This window comes from Syngnathus scovelli, chromosome 13, assembly GCF_024217435.2.
Source record: "Syngnathus scovelli strain Florida chromosome 13, RoL_Ssco_1.2, whole genome shotgun sequence".
In the NCBI taxonomy this organism is placed as follows: domain Eukaryota; kingdom Metazoa; phylum Chordata; class Actinopteri; order Syngnathiformes; family Syngnathidae; genus Syngnathus; species Syngnathus scovelli.
The window spans coordinates 13,043,840-13,067,876 of record NC_090859.1 but is presented as its reverse complement, the minus strand read 5'-3'; the positions used below and the strand labels follow the sequence as shown (position 1 = coordinate 13,067,876).

The following is a 24,037-nucleotide window of genomic DNA, read 5'->3' as shown; positions in this document are numbered from 1 at the left end:
GCAGGATATGTCTTTCGTTGTCAATAAGAGGTCAGGCTTGAAAATGTCACTCTTCCGACTGCCTGACTAATTTGTGAAGAAAAACAAAAAAAAGGCATTGATTTTTAATGGTTGAAGAAATGTGGGTTGTTGAGCTTCTTGGTGTAAAAGAAAAAAAATGGCCGCTGTGCTACGTCGGTGTAATTTTGACAGCCAGCTTCTGGTGGATGTTAGCAAATCCATACATGCTCGTCCTTTATCGCATCTTTTCTTTTCAGCCGATCGTAAATTTTAGGCTAATGTTATAAATAATTGTTTTTTGCATCCCCCAGGCTCTTATGTAGTATTGGGTTTTCTTTGCCGTCTGTCTCCTCGAGACACTGATTAGGTCTGTGCTTTGTCACTTGTGTCGATTTTAGACAGGACGACGCTTTTCCACTCTGGGAGTACCAGAAAAATAAATAAATTAATAATAATCCTGCTGTGTGTCTTCGGAATCCATTCTGTGACTGTTGTTGAAGGCAGGGTAAATGTTTTGGATGTTTTTCGGGGTAATGTCAAAGTGCAAGCAAGCAGCTGATGCATTGCTTATTTTTCCCATAGTTTGTGAGTGTGTGTGTGTGTGTGTGTGTGTGTGCGGCATGCATGGGTGTGCCCAAATATTTTTTAAAATCCCGTCTAGGAGGTTAACTTTGCTTTGAGTTGCTTTAAAGGGAGGGGTTTCTTTTCTTTACAAGATGGACTTTGTGAAACAGGGCACTCCCTTACATATCCGGATTTTTTTCGTCTTAAAGCATTTTTTTTTTTTTAATCTGTGACAAACCCCACCTGTAAAAATTAAGCATTCAAAAGGATGTAGAATGTGCAGAGGTGTTAAAATGAATTGACAACATTCTGATAATCAAGTAATCGTTTAAAGATATTGTTTAATGAAAGATTCTGCAAATATTTTGATTCCAGGTTCTCAAAAATAACAATTCTCTGATTTCTTTTGTCCTTCAGGAAAGCAGACTAATTTATCTTCTGGGTTGAATCAAAATAAGACAATTGGAAACCATTGCAACCAATTTCAAAAGATTATTCAATTAATCGGCAGAATAATCGAAATGATAATCAATTCTAAAAAATATCCAATTGTGCGTGACTTGATTGTGAACCTTCTTCCAGATAAATTCAACACTTACGTGACTCTGAAGGTGCAGAATGTCAAGAGCACGACAATCACCGTGCGAGGGGATCAGCCATCCTGGGAACAAGATTTCATGTTGTAAGTCAATAAATATTTTACTCTATTATTTCATTTCCTCGCCGTACATCATTTAAAAGTAACCGTGGTGTTCAGAGTTCAAGCATGAGCGTGTTTGTTTTTTGTGAACACTCACACCGCGCCGGTGTTTGTTTTTCCAGACTCTCCGATATCAGTAAGAGAATTGCGTTCATTGAAAGCCGACACCCGATGAATCATGATGATGTCACATATACTGGGATGTTATTATTTTTTTCCACGCGCCACAATATTAAGTACACCTGTCAATACAAGCGCTGTATGAAAAGCGCAGATACTTTTAGGTAACAGTGCTCAACGTTTAGCACAAATACGGATCGCAGAAGATTTGTTTTGAGTTTGAATAATAATGTGCTGCTTCAAATTACTTCCATTGCATGACTGATTTGTTTGAGGAGGACATGACACAAAAAGCCTTTATCTCCTGCACCTGGACACCATGGATACTGGATACTAAACATCCCCCCCCCTCCCCTCCTCTGTGCTTTTTGTCAATTAGCTGTCCGCTTTGATTAACCTTCCTCTCATCTTCCTTTTGATTGGCCCAGAAAAAGATGTAAAGAAACGAGCATGCAAATGCTATTGTTCTGCCGCTCCCTTTTCAAAATTAATATCCATTTCATTGCCAGCATCAGGGTGGATTCCAACTTTTTGAATAGTGAAGAAGGTTTTGAACAAAAATAAGATTGTGACTCTTGTCAAATTTTGGCTACATTTCTTGTGATTTTTTTTGGTGCACTTAATTTTGTCTATTGATTATTTTTTATTTTTTTTCCTCAGTGAGATCAACCGGTTGGATCTCGGGCTTATTGTTGAGGTGTGGAACAAAGGGCTCATCTGGGACACCATGGTGGGGACTTCCTGGATCCCCTTGAAGCGTGTTCAACAATCGGAGGAGGTTAGAAATGTGAATAGCCATATATCAATCTTTTTTTTTTTTTTTCACATTTGTTTTTGTCACATGATTGCATTGCACCGCGGGGCGGGTCATGCTAGGGGAATCCCCGGCTCCTTGCTCTATTGTGGAAATTAAACAAAATGTTCTCAATTGCAGGAGGGCCAAGGAGAATGGCTTCTATTGTATTCAGAGGTCCTGATGAAAGCGGATGAGATATACGGCACCAAGAACCCGACCCCTCATCAACTCTTACTGGACACTCGCTTTGAGCTGCCTTTTGGTGAGAGATTTCAAAATCGTCTCTCTGCAAGAATTCCCTCATGTTTAATCACATAGATGCTATTTCAGCCATTATTATTATTTATACTCATGTTGTGTTGATATTATAAAATCAGTAGAAATCTGGCTACTCGTGCTAACCTGGAGCAAATCAGCCGTGACCCACACAATCGTAAAGGACTGAAATGTCAGCAGCTGGTTTCGAAATTGCCCGGGGCATGACTCACAGTTTTGAGGACGTCATCGTGCAGCCTGTTTTCCTATTGGTTAATACAAGAATATCTTGTGTAAACCTCTTTTGTCTTTTTAGAACGTTTACACAAAGTCATACGTTTATCTTTAAAGTCCCTTTCTGGCCTCGACTTAAATTGTTTTAAATCCAGATGATATTTTTTGCCACCAGACATCCCTGAAAATGAAGCACAGTACTGGACAGACAAATTGGAACAAATCAATTCCACGGAAATTCATGATGAGGTAGGACTTTTTTGAATAGGTTTAAATAGGCCATTTTAAAAATGATATTTTTATTCTGATAACTGTGCTTACATGCAGTACACTCTTCCGGACGACATTGACGGTCATCCATTGCCCCCCACAGCTTCCCAGTGCTGTAAGTATTTTCTACCTATAACCACAAGAGGGAGACATTTTTACCTTTTTGTATCGCACAGGCTTTGACATGCATTTGTTCTTCCTTCCTGCACCCCCTTTATAGAAACATTTAGTCCTCATTCTTCCAAGTGTTGTTTGTCAAGGTTTACAGTGTTACCAAAATCGATTCATTCAGCCTCATGACATTGTTAAAGGTTTTCTTGCATGTCAGTTTTGGTAACAGAAGTTCTGACAGTCATCGGTGGGTATTCGCAGTTCTTCCACACAGACACAAAATTTTGTTTTCACTTTCACTTCTTGTTATATTTTCATCAGGCAACTATTTCGGATGGGCTGACTCACTAAGTATGTAAAAGCAGCACTTGATTGAACATGTTCCCCTAAAGCCAATCCTCCATATCCCTCATTTTGTCCATATAAAGTTGAAATAAAAATGTGTCCAAATCATTTCCTACATCACAAGAAAATGGCATTTTTTTTATTGCCAGTATTTCCTTTTTATACCTGCTCTCCTACTCCAACATCCCTTTCCCACCTTTCTATTTTTTTTCCTTGCTTCGTGTTTAAATCAATTTTTGTATCCATGAAATTACTCTTTTATTCATGTATCTCTTTATAGCTACAGCTTTAGGATTAATTTGATTGTAAACCAAAGTGTTAAAAGACTTACCATGATCTGGAAAAAAAAAAATCACTTGTGTTTCAGGGAATAAAATGTTCCTTTTTTTTTTTGCAGCTTTGGATGACCAGGACAGTGCAGTCGATGACCGGGATAGCGACTACCGCAGCGAGACTAGTAACAGTTTGCCGCCACGTTACCATACAACAACTCAGCCCAACTCCTCCGTGCACCAGTATCCTATCGGGCCTCGGCCACACCGTCACTTTGACTCGTGCACGGATTCCCTGCACAGTTTCGAACTGGACTACCGAGACCAGAGAAGCAGGTACACAAGCGGTACACATCACACCTTGCATTTTTTTTTTTTTTATAGCACTTTAATGATGATACTTTTCAAATAATAATTATAATCTACAGTAATTATTAATCACAATTTAGTAAATTAATACTTTAATTATTATTTATGATTATTTAGTTTTTGCATGCGATCCTGTCTTTACTTTGGCATGACATTTTTCCAACTGATCAACATTTTGTTTGCATGCTTTGTTTCTTGCTCTGCCTCTTCTTTTCCGTTTTCTCTTTTCCTCCTCCCTAATGTTGTTATCCTTAAAAAATAAAAATGCACTAAATTAGGTCACTGAATGAAAAAGGACAAGTCCGAATTATACCTGTCGATTCGGGAATGGGTTGCGAGGATTGGGAAAGCAAATATAAACGGCGAGGAAAGCCTCGGCTGAGTGACTTTTTAGATGATCAGCAAAATACCGCTCAAACGGTACCGTCTTACCTTGAACCAAAAATCTCAGTCCTTCGAAATACTCAACAAATTGCTCACGTGCCTGGAATCTATCCCGAGGGCTATGACACGATAGATCGCCGAAGGAAAAAAAAAATCCGGGACCCAGGAGGGTTTCTCCATAGAGAGGCGCTCAAATTGAGCGAAGAGGTTTTCCCGCCAGATTTTGGGACATTCTACAGGAAACGAGGGGATCAATTTATTCTGCATACGTCCGAGACGCAAGAAGAGGTGCACCGTGTAACATCCGGCGAGCGGCAATACAAAAACGGCCTTCTGTATAAGACAAGAATGTGGGCGCAAAACGAACTGGATGCCACCTTTGAGAATTATGTGGCTTACAAAAAGGAGCAAGATGAAAGGATGCAATCACTCCATGATTTTGATTTGATGGATGCTGTAGACCATCAGAATTTCTTTAGAGCAGAAGAGGATTTTGATGAATCCAAGACGGTGATTCCAAGACGCAGAAGAGACAAAACGTTCTCCTATGATGGCGGCATGGACAATCCCCAAGGATTTCAGGACAAGTACAGAAAATCAAAAATAAGTGGATGGGTACCTGAAGCAGTCCTTTCACCTGTAGAAGAACCCAGCGACGAATACGTAGACCCGATGGACGAGCTACAGTGTCTCGTTGAAACCGTTTCCGAATATCTTGCGGAGAAAGAAGAGGAAATTAGTAAATATGGTTCCCTCCCTAAATCAAGTAAATCGAGACTCTCATCTCAAGGAAGTAGCAAAGCGGATTCTGTTGGAGATGAACACAACACTTTAAAGGAACCTAAAGTTGAAAGTCAGTCACAAACTCCCTCTGGAATTTCAGGTGTAAAAAATGCCATGAGCTCTTTATTTAGTAATCTCACGGACAGAGTCGGTAACAAACCGTCTGTGGTCGATACAAAACCGGCAAACATACCGCCGCCTCAGTCTGGCATCACGAAACTGCTCTCCTTCATTCCAAAATCAAACAGCTCCACTCCTGTCGCTGTTGTCTCTCCTGTGGAAACTTCAGAAAATGTCTTTACTTTGCCTTCACCCTGCAAGGCCAAGAACCAAAATGAAACAGACAGACAAGCTTGTGATATCAACGAGCACAAACAGGACTTGGGAACAAAATCTCAAGCTCCAGGAAATTCAGTTTTGGAAAAATTAAATCCTTTAAAGCTGTTTTCATCAAGAGATGATCACAAGGAACAACCAAAGTCAAGCCATGATGATCATGCTACTGCTTATCAAGAGAAATTACTTGCGGAAAGCAAACCGAGGAAATCTTTTGCTGGTTCTGCAAAGCCTAATGTTGAAACCCAATCAGAAAACACAAATTTCTTTAGTCTGAGGAAGTCAATTAGTTCACTCATCACACCTTTTCCCTCCATGCCACCTCAGGAAACATCACCTGTGGCAGTCTATCCAATATTTAGATCTTCAGAGGAGCCAGTATTTCAAAAGCAGTCTAATGAGCCTTTAGCAAATCCTAATCTTAAACCGCCTTCGAAGTCCTCTGAAAATATCTCGACTCAGGAACAACCAAAACCAGAAAGAGGTGTGTTTTCTGAATTTTTGAAGTTTGCATCCAGTGAAGATGTTCGCTCCCCTGGAAACACGAAAAATCCAGAACAGTCACGGCGAGAATCGTCTTCTGCCACAGAACAGAAACCCACAGAAAGGCGATGGTTCTCTAGCATTTTTAGCTCAGCTTCTCCTCCCCCTGGCTCAAACCAGAATAATACAAATAATCCTCCAAGTCAAAGCCGTGACGTGTCACCCGGCTCACATCCAGAACATGCATCAGATTTAAAAACAACACAAACGCATGATCGGATTCAACAGCAAGCTCCAAGTCAAAGTTTTTTATCAGGATTATTTCGAGGGAGCTCCCCGGAAGATAGTAGTCCACCGAAGCAAGGAGGAATTCTTGATTCAAGTGGTAACCAACAAAATAAGTCAGAAAAGAATAATACGAACTACCATCCAGTCCAGCAGGAAAGCAGTATTCGACGTAATTTGACTCATCCTGACATGCAAAATCCGAATCAAGGAGCAGAACTCAGAAATCAAACCGCAAGACAAAACGAATCAAAGATTCCGCGACAACAAACAGTTCCAGTTAAGCAACCGCCTTCCAAACAAGGTGGCCTCTTATCAGGTCTTTTTAAATTTGCTTCTGCTGACAGCATAAACACACAAAATCCACCATCAACCCAATCTCATGGAATTGGGCAAAGTACAGAACAAGCCCAAGTGAGGAACGTTCAAAAATCCGAACAAATCCAACCACGTGACCACTCAAAAGAAAATAATCAAGCAGGTGGTTCTTTTGGAGCAGATAAATCCGCTGCACAAAAACAGCTTCACCAACAATCCAAACTTCAGAATAGGCAGCAATCGATTCATGTGGAAAGTAGCCCACAAACCAAAGAGCCTTCAAATCAATCTGGAGTGTTCTCGGATTTATTTAACAAGTTAACAAAATCATCTAAGGACCATGACGTAAGCAGCCATTCATCACTAGACCAACTATCATCTCAAGATGATCATAAACACGCAGTCCAAAATACGACATTGGCACAATTTTCTCAGAAATCTTTACAAAAAACTGCCCAACAAAGTTTTACTAGACTTGAAAATAAAAACGTCCCGATGGAATCTACTGCCTATCAACAGCATAAAATATCAAACCAGAGTTCTGAGGAACTTCATCCCTCATCTCAATTGACAACTAGTGCTGGCAAAAGTGTCAGTCAGGTTAGTACTCCAAATAATTTAATCCCAAGACCAAGCAGACACGATTTCAAACGTGCACCCGTGGCAATTGATTCTGACAGTCTCGACTTAAGAACATCTGCTACGTTTGCAAGATCACTTCAGAGTCACGCCACGTATTCGTCATTTAGTGCCGGTAATTTACCTCAGTTATATTCCTCTCGCTCTTATACAAACTGCTCAGTAAAGCCCATCGGACCATATATTTGTGGGAGCATGCCCTCGTTGTACGAACCAACAAGCCAAAATATTTATAACAGTCAACTTTCTTCATATCAGATAAGTCCCTCCTATGATGAAAACCAGTGGATCCATGGTAGCACAATATGGCAGCAGTTTCAGAATGAATCTTTAAATTCTCAATTCCAAGGAGAAGACTCGGGTTACTCTCATAGCTATGAAAATTTGTCATTGCAAGCTCTTGGGTACAGTTCTCCAAAAATCAACCAGCAACTTTCTTCCTCTACCACCTGGCAAGGAGCTATCTGCCATAATGAGCCACATTTTTCAAACGGGAATGATGGTTCTTACCCTCAGAAATTTTGGACTAGCCACGAAGAGTTAGCAAACCTACAGCATTCATCTAGTGAACAAGGTATATTGAATTTAACAACCAAACCAAGTACGGGAAAATGGAATTCGTGTCATGACGGCAGCACTTACAGTTTGAACGGGATTACATACCATGAAGGCTACTACGAGGAAACGGCACCGAGCTTGTCTTATTCACCAAATTGGCAGCACGGGATGGATAACACGATTCAGCAAACGCAATATAATTTTACTCAGTTAAAAGATTCAAATCGTTCAAATGTGAATCAAGAAATTGACGATTCTATGTATCTGGAAGATGTAGAATGGTACCAGCAGTGGCTTACGCTGTTGGAGCAAGGAATGTGGTGGCCAGCTGAAGATGGTGACTGTGGTTACTTTGTTTATATGGATCACGAGTATATTTACGCCTTACTCACAGATTCAGCGGGCGAATACGTATACGCATGTTCGCCCGAAGATAATTCTTCCGGAAATTCGTGCGATAGTTTTCCCAGTGCTCTGCTTTTCAATGAAACGGTTTTAGTGTGTGGCTTCAAAATTCCACTCTACAATGAAGATGAGCTTCTGTGGTTGCCCGGTCAAGATGTGAATGAATCTCAACTCCTCAACGCCCCTTTAGATTTGTCTGCGGCTTATAGAAAAGGAAATCAAATCATGAATCTAAATCTAGAACAGTTTGCTCAAATGTTTGAGAATTCCTTTTTGTTACCAGACCAACAAGGTGTAGATTTCAGATCGTACACCTTGAACAAAGTTCGGATGGATCCAAGGCAACCCAACTGCATGCCAGAAGATGTCATTGACCTTTCCTGTCATAATAACGACTATCAGGGTCCTCGGTGGAATAGCCAAGAAACTCGAACATTTCTTGCTCAAAAAGTTGCCGTTTCCTTGAATTCTACCGCAACTGTGAGTAATAATCAGCAGATCCTTTACAATTGTTACCAGCCGAGTCAACGACGTCGTTCATCCACTGGTGTTACCGTACAACATGTTGATGATGTATCAGAAGAAGACTGGAGGAAGAGAGTCGCTCCGGGGGAACCACAACCGAATCGTCAGGTCAAAAAGATTTCTTCCCTCATTTCATCGGTTGTGGGCAAAAGTACTACAGTTGAATCGATAAAATCGACCTTATCTTCCTGTAATCAAAGAGAGCCTGACAATACAACTGATAAAAATTCTAAAAATGTGTTTTCTTCTGGCTTACAAAGTTTGAAGGCAAAGATAATCAAAGAAGAAAGTACACCTGAGAGTTCAGCAAAAAAACCACAGGGACGAATTCTACCCCAAGTTCCAGTGACCCCTCCAGCGAATATCAATTCACAGAAATCTCGATTGCCCCGACAAATCACAACCGAGATCAGCACAATTCCATCGAGATCAAACGAATCTCCAATTCGAGACCGGCTGCCTCAACTTGCAACTGAAAAGCCCGTGGATATAGCAGCTGAAAAAACCTCTGAGCAACCAGGATTCATGAACTTCCTCAAATCTGCAGTTGGAATAGAGGAACCCAAGCAAGAGCCGAAGAAGGTTTCACAGACATCCGTCAATCAGCAAATCAATACTGGTTCAATAGAAGCAAGTGCTGGTCCAAACAAAGAGTCTACAGGAGTATCAAATATATTTGGATCAATTAGCAGTTTATTTAACAGCGAACCTTCTCCATCACAAAAGGACACGCCTAGTCCAACCACAGCTAGACCCAAGACTATACAAAGACAACAAACACTGAACCAAAGTGGTACAACTGTGCCAGAAAAAGATCTCCCCTCCTCAAAATCCGAAACATTTCAATCAAAAGTTTCATCACTTCCTGGTCAGACGAAACAAGAAACCAAACCAAAACCCTCTGGAAGCCTGTTTGGCTTTTCAATTGGCGAAATGCTAACAGCAGCAACACAATCGGAACCTACGACTCAAACCACCAAGTCATCTGCACCTCCACAAGAATCCTCATTTGGAAAAAGTTTATTTTCTGTGCTAAGTGGGTCAACTTCAGCACAATCTACACCTAGCACCGGGCCGTCTCAAGGAAATATACCTACCACCACTCCACATCATCCTCAAGTCGAATCACCTGGTAAAGGTTTACTGACAATGTTTGGAGGCTCTCACTCCACACCCCCTCCTTCTCAAACAGAGACCAAGGATGAGGTGCCGCAACAGGGAACTTGTCCTCCAAAAGACCAGCAGACCCCAGGGATCTTTTCATTGTTTGGTAGTTCTAACACCCAGCAGTCTCAATCTCAAACAGGATCTCTCTTAGGAGGACTTATGTCTGGATCAAGTTCAACGGAAAACCCAGTGAAGGGTCTGTTTTCAATATTTAGCGATCCCACTCCCAGTCCCACTACAACCCAACCCCCAATGTCCTCATCGCCACACCAAAAAGTAGTCCAACCGCAAGCTCAACAACAACGAGAAGCTCCAACACCAAAACAGCAGCCCCAAGCCACATCAGTTCTAGATGGTATATTAGGGGGATTGTCTACCTCAAGTGAAGGTCCCAGAAAATCATTATTCTCCATGTTCAGTACTCCCAATGCCTCTGAAACACCAGGACCAGTAAGAAATACTGCTGCACCATCCAAAGAACCCTGTAAAACTGCACCCTCTATTTCAGACATTAGCAAACTTACACAGCCAACTACTAAATTGTCACCCAGCAATAGTTCTTCTAGTAAAGAACCTCCACAGTCTCCCCAAGGTCCATCTGTGTCCAAAACCATGGTTCAAGAACCTATGAGTGAGGTTTCAAGTGAAAATGCAGGAAGCAATGAAAAAAGTAACTCAAGAGAACCTCAGTCTATTACGAAGGATCCTGTAAGTTCAGAACCAAATTCTGAATGTGTCCCCAAAACAAGTATCGCTAATAGTACCCCTGAAGCTCTTGCACCCCTTGAGGAAAAACCAGCGACGGACCTGATGTCTAAGGCCAAGGGACCTGATCAGACATCTTCAAAAACCGAATTCATTTCAGACAGTCCAGTAAAAGGCTTACTTTCATTATTTTCTGGACCTAGTGAAAGCCAAAAAGTTTCATCTCCTACAGTAACAGCATCTGGTCCACCGAAGCCCAACGATGCAGAAGCTAAAAGTATATTCTCTGTGTTTGGAAACTCGTCCCCTCAACCTGGATCTCAGTCTGGAGGTTCTTTATTGGGGGCTATGTTTGGAGGCTCTTCACCCCAAACATCACAACCTGGAGGATCATTGCTAGGTGGATTATTTGGAGGGCCGAGTCAGCAGTCTAATTTGCAGACTCCAAAAAACACCGGTTCTGTTCCTCAGACAGCAGGACCTCAAGCAGGAGAATCCTTCATTGGAGGCTTATTTGGTGGATCTGCTCCCCGGACCCCTGGATCTCAGACTGGAGGGTCTATTTTAGCAGGCATATTCGGAGCTCCAGCAGCGTCAACCACAGCAACACAGGCCAGTGGGGCATTGAGTGGACTATTTGGTGGGGCTGCCACACAAACTTCAGTCCCTCGAAATAACAGCTCTGCAGTGGGAGGTATTCTGGGAAGATCAGCTACAGTCCAGAAGGCCGAAGCTACAATTCCTGCTGAATGTCCTGGTGCAAGTTTGCTTCCAGCATCCAAAGATTCGGCTGTAACTGAATCATCCACACCAACAGCTAAACCAAATTTAATTGATGACCAGAAAACCACCACTCTCTCTGAACCTATACAAAAAACATGTGATGACCATACCGCCGCTCCATCTTTAGATGTTCAAGAACCGTCTACAATTACCGTTGTACCTCAAAGCACAGAACAGAACACGGACACATTGCAGAAAGCCGCTTCTACAGGTCCAGTCGAAAGCCCACTTCAAAAACCTGGTGACCTTGATAAAACCGACAAACCAACCAAAGAAGATCATGACGCTGAATATGAAACTTGTATTCCAGTGCAGGAACCCACAGAAACAATTATAAGCGATAAATCTACTCTCGATAAACCACCACCGAAAAACGAAGGGGAGACAACCACTCCTGTGGTTGAGGTGCCTCAAAAGACACCAACAGTGGACAAAACTGTTGGTAGCTCATCAGCAGATACAGGAACAGGAACAGATACAGTCACAGGCTTTATGTCCTCCCTTTTTAAACCAATAGTGTCTTCAGATGCAGGTCCTCAGTCTCAAGAGAGGAGTTCACTTTTTGGACTGGGAGGATCAGCACCTCAAGCCACTGCTAGCCAACCTGGAGCTTCTCTACTTGGGAGTATTTTTGGAGGTTCCAACACTCCGACAGCACCTCCTAACTCAGGTGGAAGTTTATTAGGAAATTTAACCAAGGGTTCTGCTCCCCAATCTAATACCGCACCCTCTCCCGGGGGATCAATCTTTGGAATGTTCGGAGGACAATCCAATGCAAAGCCAAATGTCCCAAAAACTGGTGGGCAGTTACTGGGTGGGCTTTTTGGAGGGACTGCTACCACTGCACAGTCTGGGGGCTCTTTCCTCGGAGGAATGTTTGGAGGTCTCGCGGCCCAGACTGCAGGACCACAAACTGGAACACCAGGTGGAGGGGCTGCACCTCGGGGTATGGGGCAACCACCAAAGCCATCTGAATCAATGCCAAAAACTACGACTACCTCACAACCACATGATAATTTGGCACCAAATACTACTCCGACAAATTCAAATAAAATGGTGGACTCCAACCAAGAAATTTGCACTCAGGAGAATTCAAGCATCATGCCAAAAAATATTGTAGCGTCAGCTGAAGCTGCTTGTGAAGACGCAACATCTTCCACAAATAAATGTGAACAGGTCGGTCAAACTGACGACACAAAAAAAGATACGACAACCGTTGAGGAAAACATTGTCCTCACCGAGGAACCGTCTAGGCATGAAGAGGACAAATCTATTCCAAAAAATAATTCCAATACAGCCCAACCTGTTGCCGATTTGCAAAAAGATCCAGGACCACCTCAAAGCAAGCCTTTGTTTGGTTTTATACCAACACAGAGCGAGGCAGGAAAATCACTCGGTTCTTTATTTTCCCCACAAACATCATCTCCTGCTTCAGCAGAAATGGGCAGTTCTCTTTTTTCAGGATTAAAAACACTATCAGGAGGCCTATTTCAAGAGGACAAACCTGTTACTCCATCATTATTTCGGACAAAGATTGGATTTCCCTGGCAAGCGGAGGAAGCCGCTGCTCCGGTAATAACATCTCAACCAAAGAACAATAGCAAGCCTACAAGTGGCGAAACACAAAAAGTTTCCACATCTGACCCCTCAAAAGCTGAATCGGTAGGTTCCACAGATGAGGTAGCCCACCCCCAGGTACGCATTTCCACCCCTGACCTAGATTCCTCCACATCCTTGACCTCCAAAGATACCAAAATGCTTGTAGAAACAAACCCTTCTGCAGGTCCTAGCGACGACGAGCCGTTGGACGACTCATCTAAGAGGATTCTGTTGAATACCAAAAGGCTAGTAAAAGCATTATAAATGGGCGTGTTCCTTACCATTTATGATGCAATTACACCCCTCCCCCCTCCCAAAAATAAATGACACCCTCAACTCTGCAACCCTCCCTACTTTAATTCAAAGTACATTAAATATTCATGTCACTACAAAACATGATTCCAATGTCAAACACATTTTAATCTATTTTATGGTCCTCAATTTTCATAACTATTTTAAATTGGTACATAAAAGAAGAGTAAAAAAGAAAAAAAATTATCTGTCTCGTGTCATTTGCCGTTTTTTTAACTTACAGCATGTCGACATAAAATGTGTTTGAGCACGGGACTCTGTTTTTTTTTCGTATTCATTATTCATAGTGCATGTGCATTGGTTTTTCATATTTCATCATTCACATTTCATATTTTACAATGATCATATAAATTCCTCCAAAAAATATAACTAGGATCTATAACTGCTAACATATCTTCAATTTACGTATTTCACTATTTTTAACATGCCACAATCTCACCTTTCAAGGTTTGGTATCTTTTTAGGTTGTGTGTTGTATCTATGCAACATGTGTTTTAGTCTATAGAAAAAATATTGATCAAGCAAAATTGAATATTAAATAATTGTTAGTAGATCAGTGGGGCTCACTTATCATTACTTTGTTCAACATTTATTTGGTCATTTGAAAATCTAAACTCAATATGTTTGGGAAAAATGTTTACCACAAAAATCCCCACTTATCTAACAAAAGTGATAGGACTCATTCATTTATAAAGTTTTGATCTAAAAAATAAATCTGACATGATTTCCCTCTTTTTCCAATTCAGTCCAGTGGAAAGTAGTCGATTTGGGTCATCAGGAAACCTGAGTCAGACCAGCTCTCAGCTGAGCGAGATCGGTCACGAAAGCACCGGAGGGTCGGAAATCGAAGAATGCTTCCACACCTATCACAGCGCCGGCTTCTATCCTTCTTCAAATTTTGCATCAAACGGACACTCCGCTGTCGGCGAGAAGGTTCAACCTCAACCGGCCTTCGACGCAAGACGAAGCTTACAAAATGAATCCCCAGCAGAGAAAGTTGTGTCTAAACTTCACAGGTACGGTTTTGATTAACTCGTACCTGAAAATATGCTATATTTCAAGTTTTTTTTTTATTTACACTCATAATTTTGTGTGTCCCAGGTTTCACGATGAAGGGTCACCTTTACCATTTTCTCCATCCAGAGTTCGTTGGCTGAAAGCCATCAATAAAGTCAGAGTTCAACTACGAGAGGTATGCAATCAAAACACCCTAACCTAACCCTAATCAAAAAACCCTAACCCTAACCCTCCATGATATTATCATTTCACTCCATCATCTATACTCCAAATAGAAATGACACTTTTCCTTATTCCATCCATTTCTGATTTATGCACGTTCTTATATAATTCATAAAATAGTGGCTGGTCAGGTTTAGCCACTACTCAACTCTTTAGCTCCAAGAATATAATTTATTTTTATATTCTATTGTACTCTGATTATGAGATTGTTGTTTCATGGAAAGTGAAATACAAACGCAATGCTGTGTAAATTAGGAATGTTGCAGAACCAGACATAGAGGGAAACGATGAGGCTGTGCATCTACCTCGAATCGTCTTTGTGCCGAATTACGCTGCCAGAGGGAGTGAGAAAGCGTGCAAAAGGGCGAGGGGTGGGTGTGGGGGGGTGGGGGGGGTGTCGAGATAGCAACATTATCATGTGATGTCTAAACTCTGCTTCCCCTCACTTGTACGATTTAACAATCCAGCGGTACCGATGAGGAAACTCTGTCCTCAACAAGTTTAGGAATATTTATTTTGTAAATCGGGCACAGCAAGAAACTCGTGTGAAACATACAGTCGCATCAATTATTGAAATGGATCAGGTGTGATGATGCTGGATCAGGATCTTCCTATTTTTCTACTCCTACTATAAGGTAAGGAATTTCTTTTTATATGTTAAGGTACAGATTTTCAGATAAATGTATTTAAGATACATATATTTATTTCCAACATGTTAATTGTTATTGTTTAATGTTAATTATTAGGCAAGTTTAGACAGAACATTGGATAGCAGATGTATCACTGGACATATAAATTAACAAATTAGCATTCAAAATTTAATTTGACTGGCTCAAGTAAGTTTTTAATTGGAAATGTCATACAATAAAATCGTATTTTACGTTTATACTGATCTGGTATTTAGAAAGGGTTGGACCGGAGCGATCCGGTATAGCAGCTGGTAACGTTGAAACACGACATGAAGAGCAGAGATTTGATCCGTCATCTAATTGCTGTGATTCCAAAGCGTTGCAATTACAGCGATCGAAGCAGCTGCGTGCAAGTTGTTAGCAACTTGTCGTCACAGAGAGTGCAGGCAAGCCGATTGTATATTGTTCATACCAGAGTTTCCTAGATTTCAAATTGTATTTTGCTTATTCTCAAAACCCAGATTAGAAATCATAAAACTGATTCTCTTTGGTCTTACATTTCCAGGTACTGAAGATGATTGCTTACACCAATCTCGGGATGTATTACCGGGCATTCACAATATTCTTTGGAAATAGCTAGTTACTTCATGGAGATGTTCCCCAACGGACGGCTCGATGGACAAGATGAGCACAACCTGAAAGAGCTTCTCCCGCAATCACTCATGGTGGAACACAGCTTGAATACACCGCAAGTAAACGACAAACTAGAGTCCAATCAGTCCCTTAGCCAATCACGGCGAAACAGGAGTTCTGATTGTGAGTCTGCTATGGAGGAAACGCTACCCCAGATAATTAAAAAGCTCCACATTGAAGATGTTAAACAAGACGAGGAGCAAGGTTCTAATAATCTAGTGGATCATATCCTGAAAGAGCTCAAAGGCATAAATAAGATCCAGGAGGAAATATCAGACCTCAGGCAGTACTTAACGTCCGTGCGAGGCTCAGTGGATGAAGTTTCGTGTTGCGTTGACGCGGTGCTAAGTGAAATTGGCGAGTTATACTCCGGCGCTTCAGCTGCACCTTACTCCAGTCCACTTTCTCAAAGTCACAGAATCAGACGAGGAAGCTTGGGAAGACAGAACGCTGTTACGTCACCTCTTAAGAGACCGACTGCTCCGCTGTCTGATTGCAAAAAAACATCTCACGGACCTTCCAAGCAATCGATTGGCGGTCCAATTATACTCCAATCAAACCAACAACCAATTCAGGACAAAGAATCACAAAGCTCGAATATACAGGAGCTTTTTCGTCTTCCTCAAGGTCAGGACTACCAACGTAACCACTCTTTGTCATCCTGTGACTACTCCAGGTCAGGATTTATTTGTATTGACCCAGAAAATGACAGGTGGCCTTCGGAACACTTCAGTACTTGTGGAGAGGGAGGTTGGAGCGAGAGTGAACCCTCCTATGGGAATAGTGAAGAGCCACATGTTTGGGATGACTGTTGTCCAGAAACACAAAGCAACACACCAGGTCATTCTTCAGGCACTAGTTCGGAACACCTCTCATTACTTTTTGGAATTCATTACAACTCTCCCGCATGTTCTCCTAGTTTGGACAAATGTCAAAATACAGAGGGGAGGTGCTCTTCCATTAGTGGGAGTTGCTCCAATATCTTCTTGACAGACTGTGATGGTGGGGACCTGTGTGATGACTACACATCATCTGGAGACACTCTTGAACTTGGATCAGGACATAGTTTGGACCAGGATTGGACTGATCAAAGCATCTCAAAAGATGATGGAGGAGAATCTGTGTCACAACATTCTTTGGAGGTTTCTTCCAGATTTGATCTTATGACTTTTAGCAAAGCTGTGCTAAATTTCAGGTCTTCTGTCAAGGGGGCTTGGAAAATGTTTGAAGGCCTCAACCCTGATGATTTGGATGATGACATCTTGGAGGCATCTCTGCCTGTCATTACACACACAGATGTGTCCAACAATCACACTCTATGTGTCCCCAATGAGGAGGTCAGTGAAGTTTCAGACGTTCAGGAACCTGGAGAGATATTGGACAAACCATCATATTCCGTCCAATCATTGGAGCAAGAGTGTGGCCACTCTCTGTTAATCGTAACCGACAGAAGTGATGAAGAGATTTTTGAAATCAAAGAAGACTATAAAACCTATTCGGAAATGCCCGACCTTTACCTTAACCCAAATGATTGCCCAGTCATCCAAGATGAGAGTCCGTTGGATGCGTTGCCCAGTTCAGATGAACTACCCTTCAGTTGTCCTCCTGAAAACATGGTGGAGGAGGTTGGGAAACCTCTCGATTCCGATCACAAAGCACGTATAGCTAACTTTCAGCGCATTCTTCGGGAGAAGAAGCAGATTCATCAGAGGCTGTCCCAGTCTACTCAAGGGTCTCAGGGGTCTTGTGGTTCTCAAAGTTCTCAAGGATTTCGATCTCAGGAGATGTGTATTAAAGGTAATACGGGAATTTGAAAATGAATACATTCCAAGTTTGATTGAAAGTCTTTCTAATGAGACGTTCCCGACTTTCTTCACAGAGACAGTGCAAGAAGAAAATCAGGTTGCTCCAATTCTGTTAGCTCCATATTAAATTTTTTATTTGTGTGCTGTATGTTTTTATTTTTGCTGTCAGTTTTTGTTTACTGCAAATAAGGCTTCATAACACTGTTGGAAGTCTTACATAAAAAAGTTTTTTGTAGATTTTTTTTTTATTATTATTTTGGTGACTGTGAAATAATTTGTATGATAAAATATTTCAACAAATGTTTGTGAAAATATGTTTTATCATTATTTGTTTTATCATTAAATATATATGGAAACTTGTGCTTCAACCCAGTTCCATTTCTTTCTTTGTGGCAAATATTAAACTAACCAAATGCATGTTTCATTACTCCTTTCATCTCAAATTAATGAAATGATTTAAATTTTGTAAATGGTCTAACAGCTCATGTATTTTTTTTTTTTTTTTTTTTTGCAGGTTTGTCATGATGAACCCAGTGTAAGACAGGCCTGGGTAAAACCAGGGTAAGTCAAACAGCGTCGTGGCGAAATTTGGTTAATTTCATTTGTCCTTTTAAATTGACAAATTATCTAAAATAAAATAAATGTTTGCACTAATGGTGTTTTTTTTATTTTTATTCTTTTTTTTGAGAACAGTGGTGGACCAGGGCTTTATGGAATCGATAGTATGCCAGACCTTCGTAAAAAGAAGAAAAAGATCGCCTTGGTTAGCGATGTGGTCAGTATAAACATTTTCAGTTCTTTTTAAATATATTTATTCTCGTTCTTTTGACTGCATGTTTTGTGTCTTTGTGAGTTCATCTCTCTGTTTTTGGGAGAGCAGCTATTTATTGGTTTTGGGGGATTTGATTAGAGTCTTATCATTGAAACGCATTTGAAAGCAAGCTGCTAATTGTTCTCTCCCTCCTCTCTTAAACCTGAAACTATTCCCCACAACTCTCTTGAATGCATTCTCTCTGCCTGGTCAGGCTATGGTAAGTTATTAGAATCCAGTAAACTAACAAGTTGGATAAACAAAACACTACTCGCTTCAATTTCTTAGAACTGCAGCATGATTTTTTTTTCCTATCTAATTGGAGAATCCATGTTAATTGGAAATAACAAGTGCATGCATATTTCCTATGACACTGGTCAACAGCAAATTTTAATCCGAGATGGATTTATGTGACCCTAAATTTATTTTTGATGCTGATTTAAAAAAATGTCTTTATCTTTTTAGGATATTTTCAGTTTTGTTTCTATTATTATTATTATTATTATTATTAAAAACTAATGTACATCTTTGGAATCAGTGCAAAAAAATTTAATCACTGATTGAAAAATGTAGTGATAATTTGTTGACCAGTGTTATTTTATTTTATTTTTTTGTAACGGCATGAATAATTTTGCCAGTGTGTTCACAGGCTTGCCGCTTTCCTCAAAACGATAACTAACACTCTTGCGGCTCTTTGTTTTTTATATCCAACTTAACACTTTGTCGTAATCCTCTCTTTAGTAGTTCCTTTAAACTCACTTTGGCTTTTTGACCATTGGGTGAAAATGACTAAACAAACCCTTTTTGACGTTCCACCTCACTCTAAACAATGCCCTCCATTTTAGTAATATCTCACCTTGGTTGTGGGTTATTAATATATTAATATTCATAAATATTTTTTTGTTCATTTATAAAATACCCTAACATTCTACCTTTTTTCCAGTCCCTTGTCCAAGCCCGTAAGGCAGGCATCGCATCTGCGTTGGCTGCGAGATCTTCCATCAAGGATGAGGAGCTGGTGAGTCCTGCAAAAAACAAGATCGGGGTTAAGATTGGACAAAATTATTCATCGTCTCCTAAAACTTCATCCAAACAGAAAAACCACGTGTATAAGAAGACCCTCCAAGCACTCATCTACCCAATATCATGCACCACGCCTCATAATTTTGAAGTGTGGACCGCCACGACACCCACATATTGTTATGAATGCGAGGGGCTGCTGTGGGGAATCGCACGGCAGGGCGTTCGCTGCTCCGAGTGTGGCGTCAAGTGTCACGAAAAGTGTCAGGAACTTCTCAACGCTGACTGTTTACAACGTGAGTACACTTTGGTATTTCCCCGTACTTTTTTATTACATACCTCATAGATTCTTCGACCGGTTCATAAATAGGTGCTGCCGAGAAGAGTTCTAAACACGGCGCTGAGGACCGGACGCAAAATATCATCATGGCGATGAAGGACAGAATGAAAATCAGGGAAAGGAACAAACCGGAAATATTTGAACTGATCAGGGAAGTTTTTATCATCAGCAAAACCTCCCATTCGCAACACATGAAGGCAATCAAACAGAGCGTACTGGACGGTACGTCAAAGTGGTCTGCCAAGGTCACCATCACAGGTAAGCCTGTCATTTTCAAATGAAATATTTCATTTCACACAATAGAAATGATGACTTTTTTTTTCGTCTAGTTGTTTGTGCACAAGGACTCCAGGCAAAGGATAAAACGGGATCCAGCGATCCCTATGTCACCGTGCAGGTGGGAAAGACAAAGAAGAGAACCAAAACTATCTATGGCAACCTCAATCCAGTGTGGGAGGAGAAATATCACTTGTGAGTAACACTTATGTGTTATAATCCTCAATTTTCTGACCTTAAGATGCACCAAATAATAAAGTGAAGACATTTTGGTCAATTTTTGGGAATATTAAAAGATTTCAAGTGCGCCTTATTGTCAGAAAAATACGGTAACTAAATTCAAGATACTCTATTCCTATTTATTTCCCTTTTCTTAGCGAATGCCACAATTCATCAGACAGAATCAAGGTGCGCGTGTGGGATGAGGACGATGACATCAAGTCAAGAGTCAAGCAGCGTCTTAAGAGAGAATCTGACGATTTCCTCGGCCAGAGTATTATTGAAGTCCGAACACTGAGTGGAGAAATGGACGTCTGGTACAATCTAGGTGAGTGTGTTTACGATACATCAGAATTAATAATAATAATAATTGATTTAACTGTGGATATAATAAATTTAAAGTTTCTGATCATTTATTGCAAAAAGATTTTACCATTTTTGTTACTATTCCATCCATTGGTAAATACGAAACTGTAAATCAGAGCTTGGAAATTACCATACCAAACTAGCATGACATGCTGTGCTTAAAAAACTTTTGGAACAGGAAGAAATCAAGTCAATGAAATTCTGGTACATTTAACACGGTGTCCCTGTTCTTTCTCCATCATCTGCTCCAAAGTATCCCCCCTCCCACCCCCACCACCTTCTCCTCCTTATGTGTGATTATCAAGTGCTTGAGTTAAAAACCGACCGTTCCCAACGACATGTATGAATTACCCTTAATGGTGAGCCTGTCAGAGTTAATAGCAGGGGGTGAAATCGCAAGACTCTCCGCCTACAGAAAAGCCCCCCCCGCTCATGTCTTCAGTCAGCTACCCACCCCCCCTTACTTTGGAAAGCTTTTATTAGTAGCTACCGAGTCCTCAACGACTCCATCAAATACTGACGTGCTGTGTAAATCCGCTGTTGACCGAGTTTGTGTTAAATTACAGAGAAGAGGACGGACAAGTCAGCCGTGTCCGGGGCCATCCGCCTCCAAATCAACGTGGAGATTAAGGGGGAGGAGAAGGTGGCTCCATACCATGTGCAGTATACCTGTTTGCATGAGGTAATTGATTAGATTATTTTAAGAAACATAACTCACGAATGACTAATGGACCAAACACTTTTTATTCCATTCTAGAACCTGTTCCACCACTCTACGGATATCCACGGACACGGTGTTGTGAAAATCCCCGAGGCCCGTGGAGACGACGCGTGGAAAGTTTATTTCGACGACGTGGCGCAAGATATCGTGGACGAGTTTGCTATGCGTTATGGAATCGAGTCAATCTACCAGGCCATGACGTACGTTTGCAATCACATCATACCTCTTAGACATTGCGTAATGGCCTTTGTTTTTTTTGTTTTTTCTAATGTTGCTATTTTCAGGCACTTTGCTTGCCTGTCTTCTAAATACATGTGTCCCGGGGTTCCTGCGGTGATGAGCACGCTGCTCGCCAATATAAATGCCTTCTACGCCCACACAACCGCCTCCACCAATGTGTCCGCCTCCGACCGTTTTGCGGCCTCCAATTTTGGGGTTTGTACTGGAAGACAATACACACGCATGAATATATATATTTTTTTCAGTTATATACAATATTATTTCACTTTACAGTTCAGTATGTATTTTTCTGAAAACCTTCCATACAATTTCTTCAACAGAAAGAACGTTTTATTAAGCTCCTTGACCAGTTGCACAATTCCTTACGTATAGACCTCTCTACCTACAGGGTAAGATATTCTATTTTTTTTTTTCCCACCATTTAAGACAAAAGCTGTCAAAGCAATGCATTTTAAGTCTATTTTTTATTTTTTATTTTTTTGTAGAACCACTTCCCTGCCAGCAACAAGGATCGCCTCCAGGATTTAAAATCCACTGTGGATCTTTTAACCAGTATCACATTCTTCAGAATGAAGGTAACCAACACCCTGTCAGAATTTAAACTTTGGTGTTATTAATAGATAGATATTTTAATGATGGGAAAATGAAGCTTCAAAAAGCTTCATGAACCAGTTGCATTTTTTGGCTCCTCTAAATGGCACTGTTGATTTGAATAAAATTTTGTGTGAGATTATTGTAACTGCTCGTACTTCTTACACCATATGATGATCAGGTCCAGGAATTACAGTCTCCACCCAGAGCCAGCCAAGTCGTCCGAGACTGTGTCAAGGCCTGTCTCAACTCCACCTACGACTATATCTTCAATAACTGCCACGATCTGTACAGCCAACAGTACCAGCCGGTGGAAATGGTGAGTCACAAATTGATTCGACAGTCAATGACCCGGAATGGCTCTATAGTGACACTCAAGTGTGGCTTTTTCAATCCAGAACAAGGAAGAGCTCTCTTTGGAAGATCAAGGTCCGAGTATCAAGAACTTGGACTTTTGGCCTAAACTCATTATGCTCATTGTGTCCATTATTGAAGAGGACAGGAACTCCTACACGCCAGTGCTGAACCAGTTAGTAGCGTTAGCTTAACAGAATGGGTTTCAATAAATATTTTGTCCCACTGTTTGGTCTTAATTTCTTTCCATTCATTTTAGGTTTCCTCAAGAATTGAATGTAGGGAAGGTGTCAGCGGAGGTCATGTGGACTTTGTTTGCACAAGACATAAAGTATGCTATGGAAGGTACGTGATGCGGGTTTATTAAAGTTACATTTGCAGTTTCTGCAAGATTTTTTTTTTCCAAACCTCTGTGCATTTGGTGTCTTCCAGAACATGAAAAACACAGACTGTGTAAAAGTACAGACTACATGAATCTGCATTTCAAAGTGAAATGGCTCTATAACGAGTACGTCAAGGAGCTTCCCAGCTTCAAGGATGTTGTTCCAGACTACCCATCGTAAGTCATCGATAAGATTATTAATCAATATCAAAGATGTTCAAAATGCTTATTGTGTCCTTTTCTTGGCCTAGATGGTTCTTGCAATTTGTGCTGCAGTGGTTGGATGAAAATGAGGATGTGTCTATGGAATTTATGCACGGAGCTTTAGAGAGAGATAAAAAGGATGGGGTAAGATCATTTCTGGACATTTTTAAGACATACTTCTAAAAATCATGCATGGTAATCCTTTTGCAATGCAGTTCCAGCAAACGTCAGAGCACGCTCTCTTCTCCTGCTCGGTGGTGGACATCTTCACTCAACTCAACCAAAGCTTCGAGATCATCAAGAAACTGGAATGCCCCGATCCCAACGTCATGGGGCAATACAGCCGCCGCTTCTCCAAGGTGGGAGCAGTATTTTGGTATCCTATTATAATATTTTAGGATGCATGGAACCCCCTCTATTTCTTAAGAATATTTTTTTCCTCCTTCATCTTTTCAGACTATTGCCAAAGTTCTTTTGCAGTACAGTGCCATTCTTAACAAGAGTTTTCCTTCCTACATCGACAAGGAGAAGATTGTAAGTTGACATAAATGAATGAAGGATAATCCTGCAATATTTTAAATCTACCGAGTCCATCCTCATCATCTCACTCTCTCCACGCAGCCCTGCGTCCTGATGAATAATGTGCAACAATTGCGAATCCTGTTGGAGAAGATGTTTGAGTGCATGGGTGCCACACAGGTAAGCCTTCCCTCGGACAATGACTTTTCTAGGTGGTGCTCAAAATAAAATGTTCTCCTGCTTTATCATAACTAAGCAGTTCCCAAATGCAAAGCGTGTAGGGAATAAAATTAGTTTTGACCCCCAGTAA

The 24,037-nt window shown here is 41.0% G+C and overlaps 1 protein-coding gene across 13 annotated transcripts in view; it reads left to right on the top strand.

Annotated features, from left to right (window-relative positions):
* Window positions 1-24,037, top strand: part of LOC125979515 (protein unc-13 homolog B) — a 33,599-nt gene that overhangs the window by 4,748 nt on the left and 4,814 nt on the right. For 8 of the 13 annotated variants that reach the window (XM_068652882.1, XM_068652881.1, XM_068652880.1 and 5 more), the window contains exons 3-32: window positions 1,147-1,246; window positions 2,045-2,171; window positions 2,319-2,442; window positions 2,845-2,918; window positions 2,997-3,054; window positions 3,372-3,401; window positions 3,793-4,003; window positions 4,315-13,251; window positions 14,065-14,334; window positions 14,420-14,510; window positions 18,199-18,245; window positions 18,378-18,459; window positions 19,439-19,513; window positions 19,592-19,811; window positions 19,886-20,113; window positions 20,185-20,326; window positions 20,509-20,678; window positions 21,283-21,398; window positions 21,474-21,637; window positions 21,722-21,872; window positions 21,998-22,066; window positions 22,163-22,252; window positions 22,450-22,587; window positions 22,667-22,797; window positions 22,882-22,967; window positions 23,055-23,181; window positions 23,256-23,352; window positions 23,424-23,567; window positions 23,665-23,742; window positions 23,830-23,907. In XM_068652882.1, the coding sequence (XP_068508983.1) occupies window positions 1,147-1,246; window positions 2,045-2,171; window positions 2,319-2,442; window positions 2,845-2,918; window positions 2,997-3,054; window positions 3,372-3,401; window positions 3,793-4,003; window positions 4,315-13,251; window positions 14,065-14,334; window positions 14,420-14,510; window positions 18,199-18,245; window positions 18,378-18,459; window positions 19,439-19,513; window positions 19,592-19,811; window positions 19,886-20,113; window positions 20,185-20,326; window positions 20,509-20,678; window positions 21,283-21,398; window positions 21,474-21,637; window positions 21,722-21,872; window positions 21,998-22,066; window positions 22,163-22,252; window positions 22,450-22,587; window positions 22,667-22,797; window positions 22,882-22,967; window positions 23,055-23,181; window positions 23,256-23,352; window positions 23,424-23,567; window positions 23,665-23,742; window positions 23,830-23,907 (12,455 nt within the window). The remainder of the gene's footprint in view (window positions 1-1,146; window positions 1,247-2,044; window positions 2,172-2,318; window positions 2,443-2,844; window positions 2,919-2,996; window positions 3,055-3,371; window positions 3,402-3,792; window positions 4,004-4,314; window positions 13,252-14,064; window positions 14,335-14,419; window positions 14,511-18,198; window positions 18,246-18,377; window positions 18,460-19,438; window positions 19,514-19,591; window positions 19,812-19,885; window positions 20,114-20,184; window positions 20,327-20,508; window positions 20,679-21,282; window positions 21,399-21,473; window positions 21,638-21,721; window positions 21,873-21,997; window positions 22,067-22,162; window positions 22,253-22,449; window positions 22,588-22,666; window positions 22,798-22,881; window positions 22,968-23,054; window positions 23,182-23,255; window positions 23,353-23,423; window positions 23,568-23,664; window positions 23,743-23,829; window positions 23,908-24,037) is intronic. The other 5 variants (XM_068652883.1, XM_068652878.1, XM_068652874.1 and 2 more) reach the window with 4 other exon arrangements.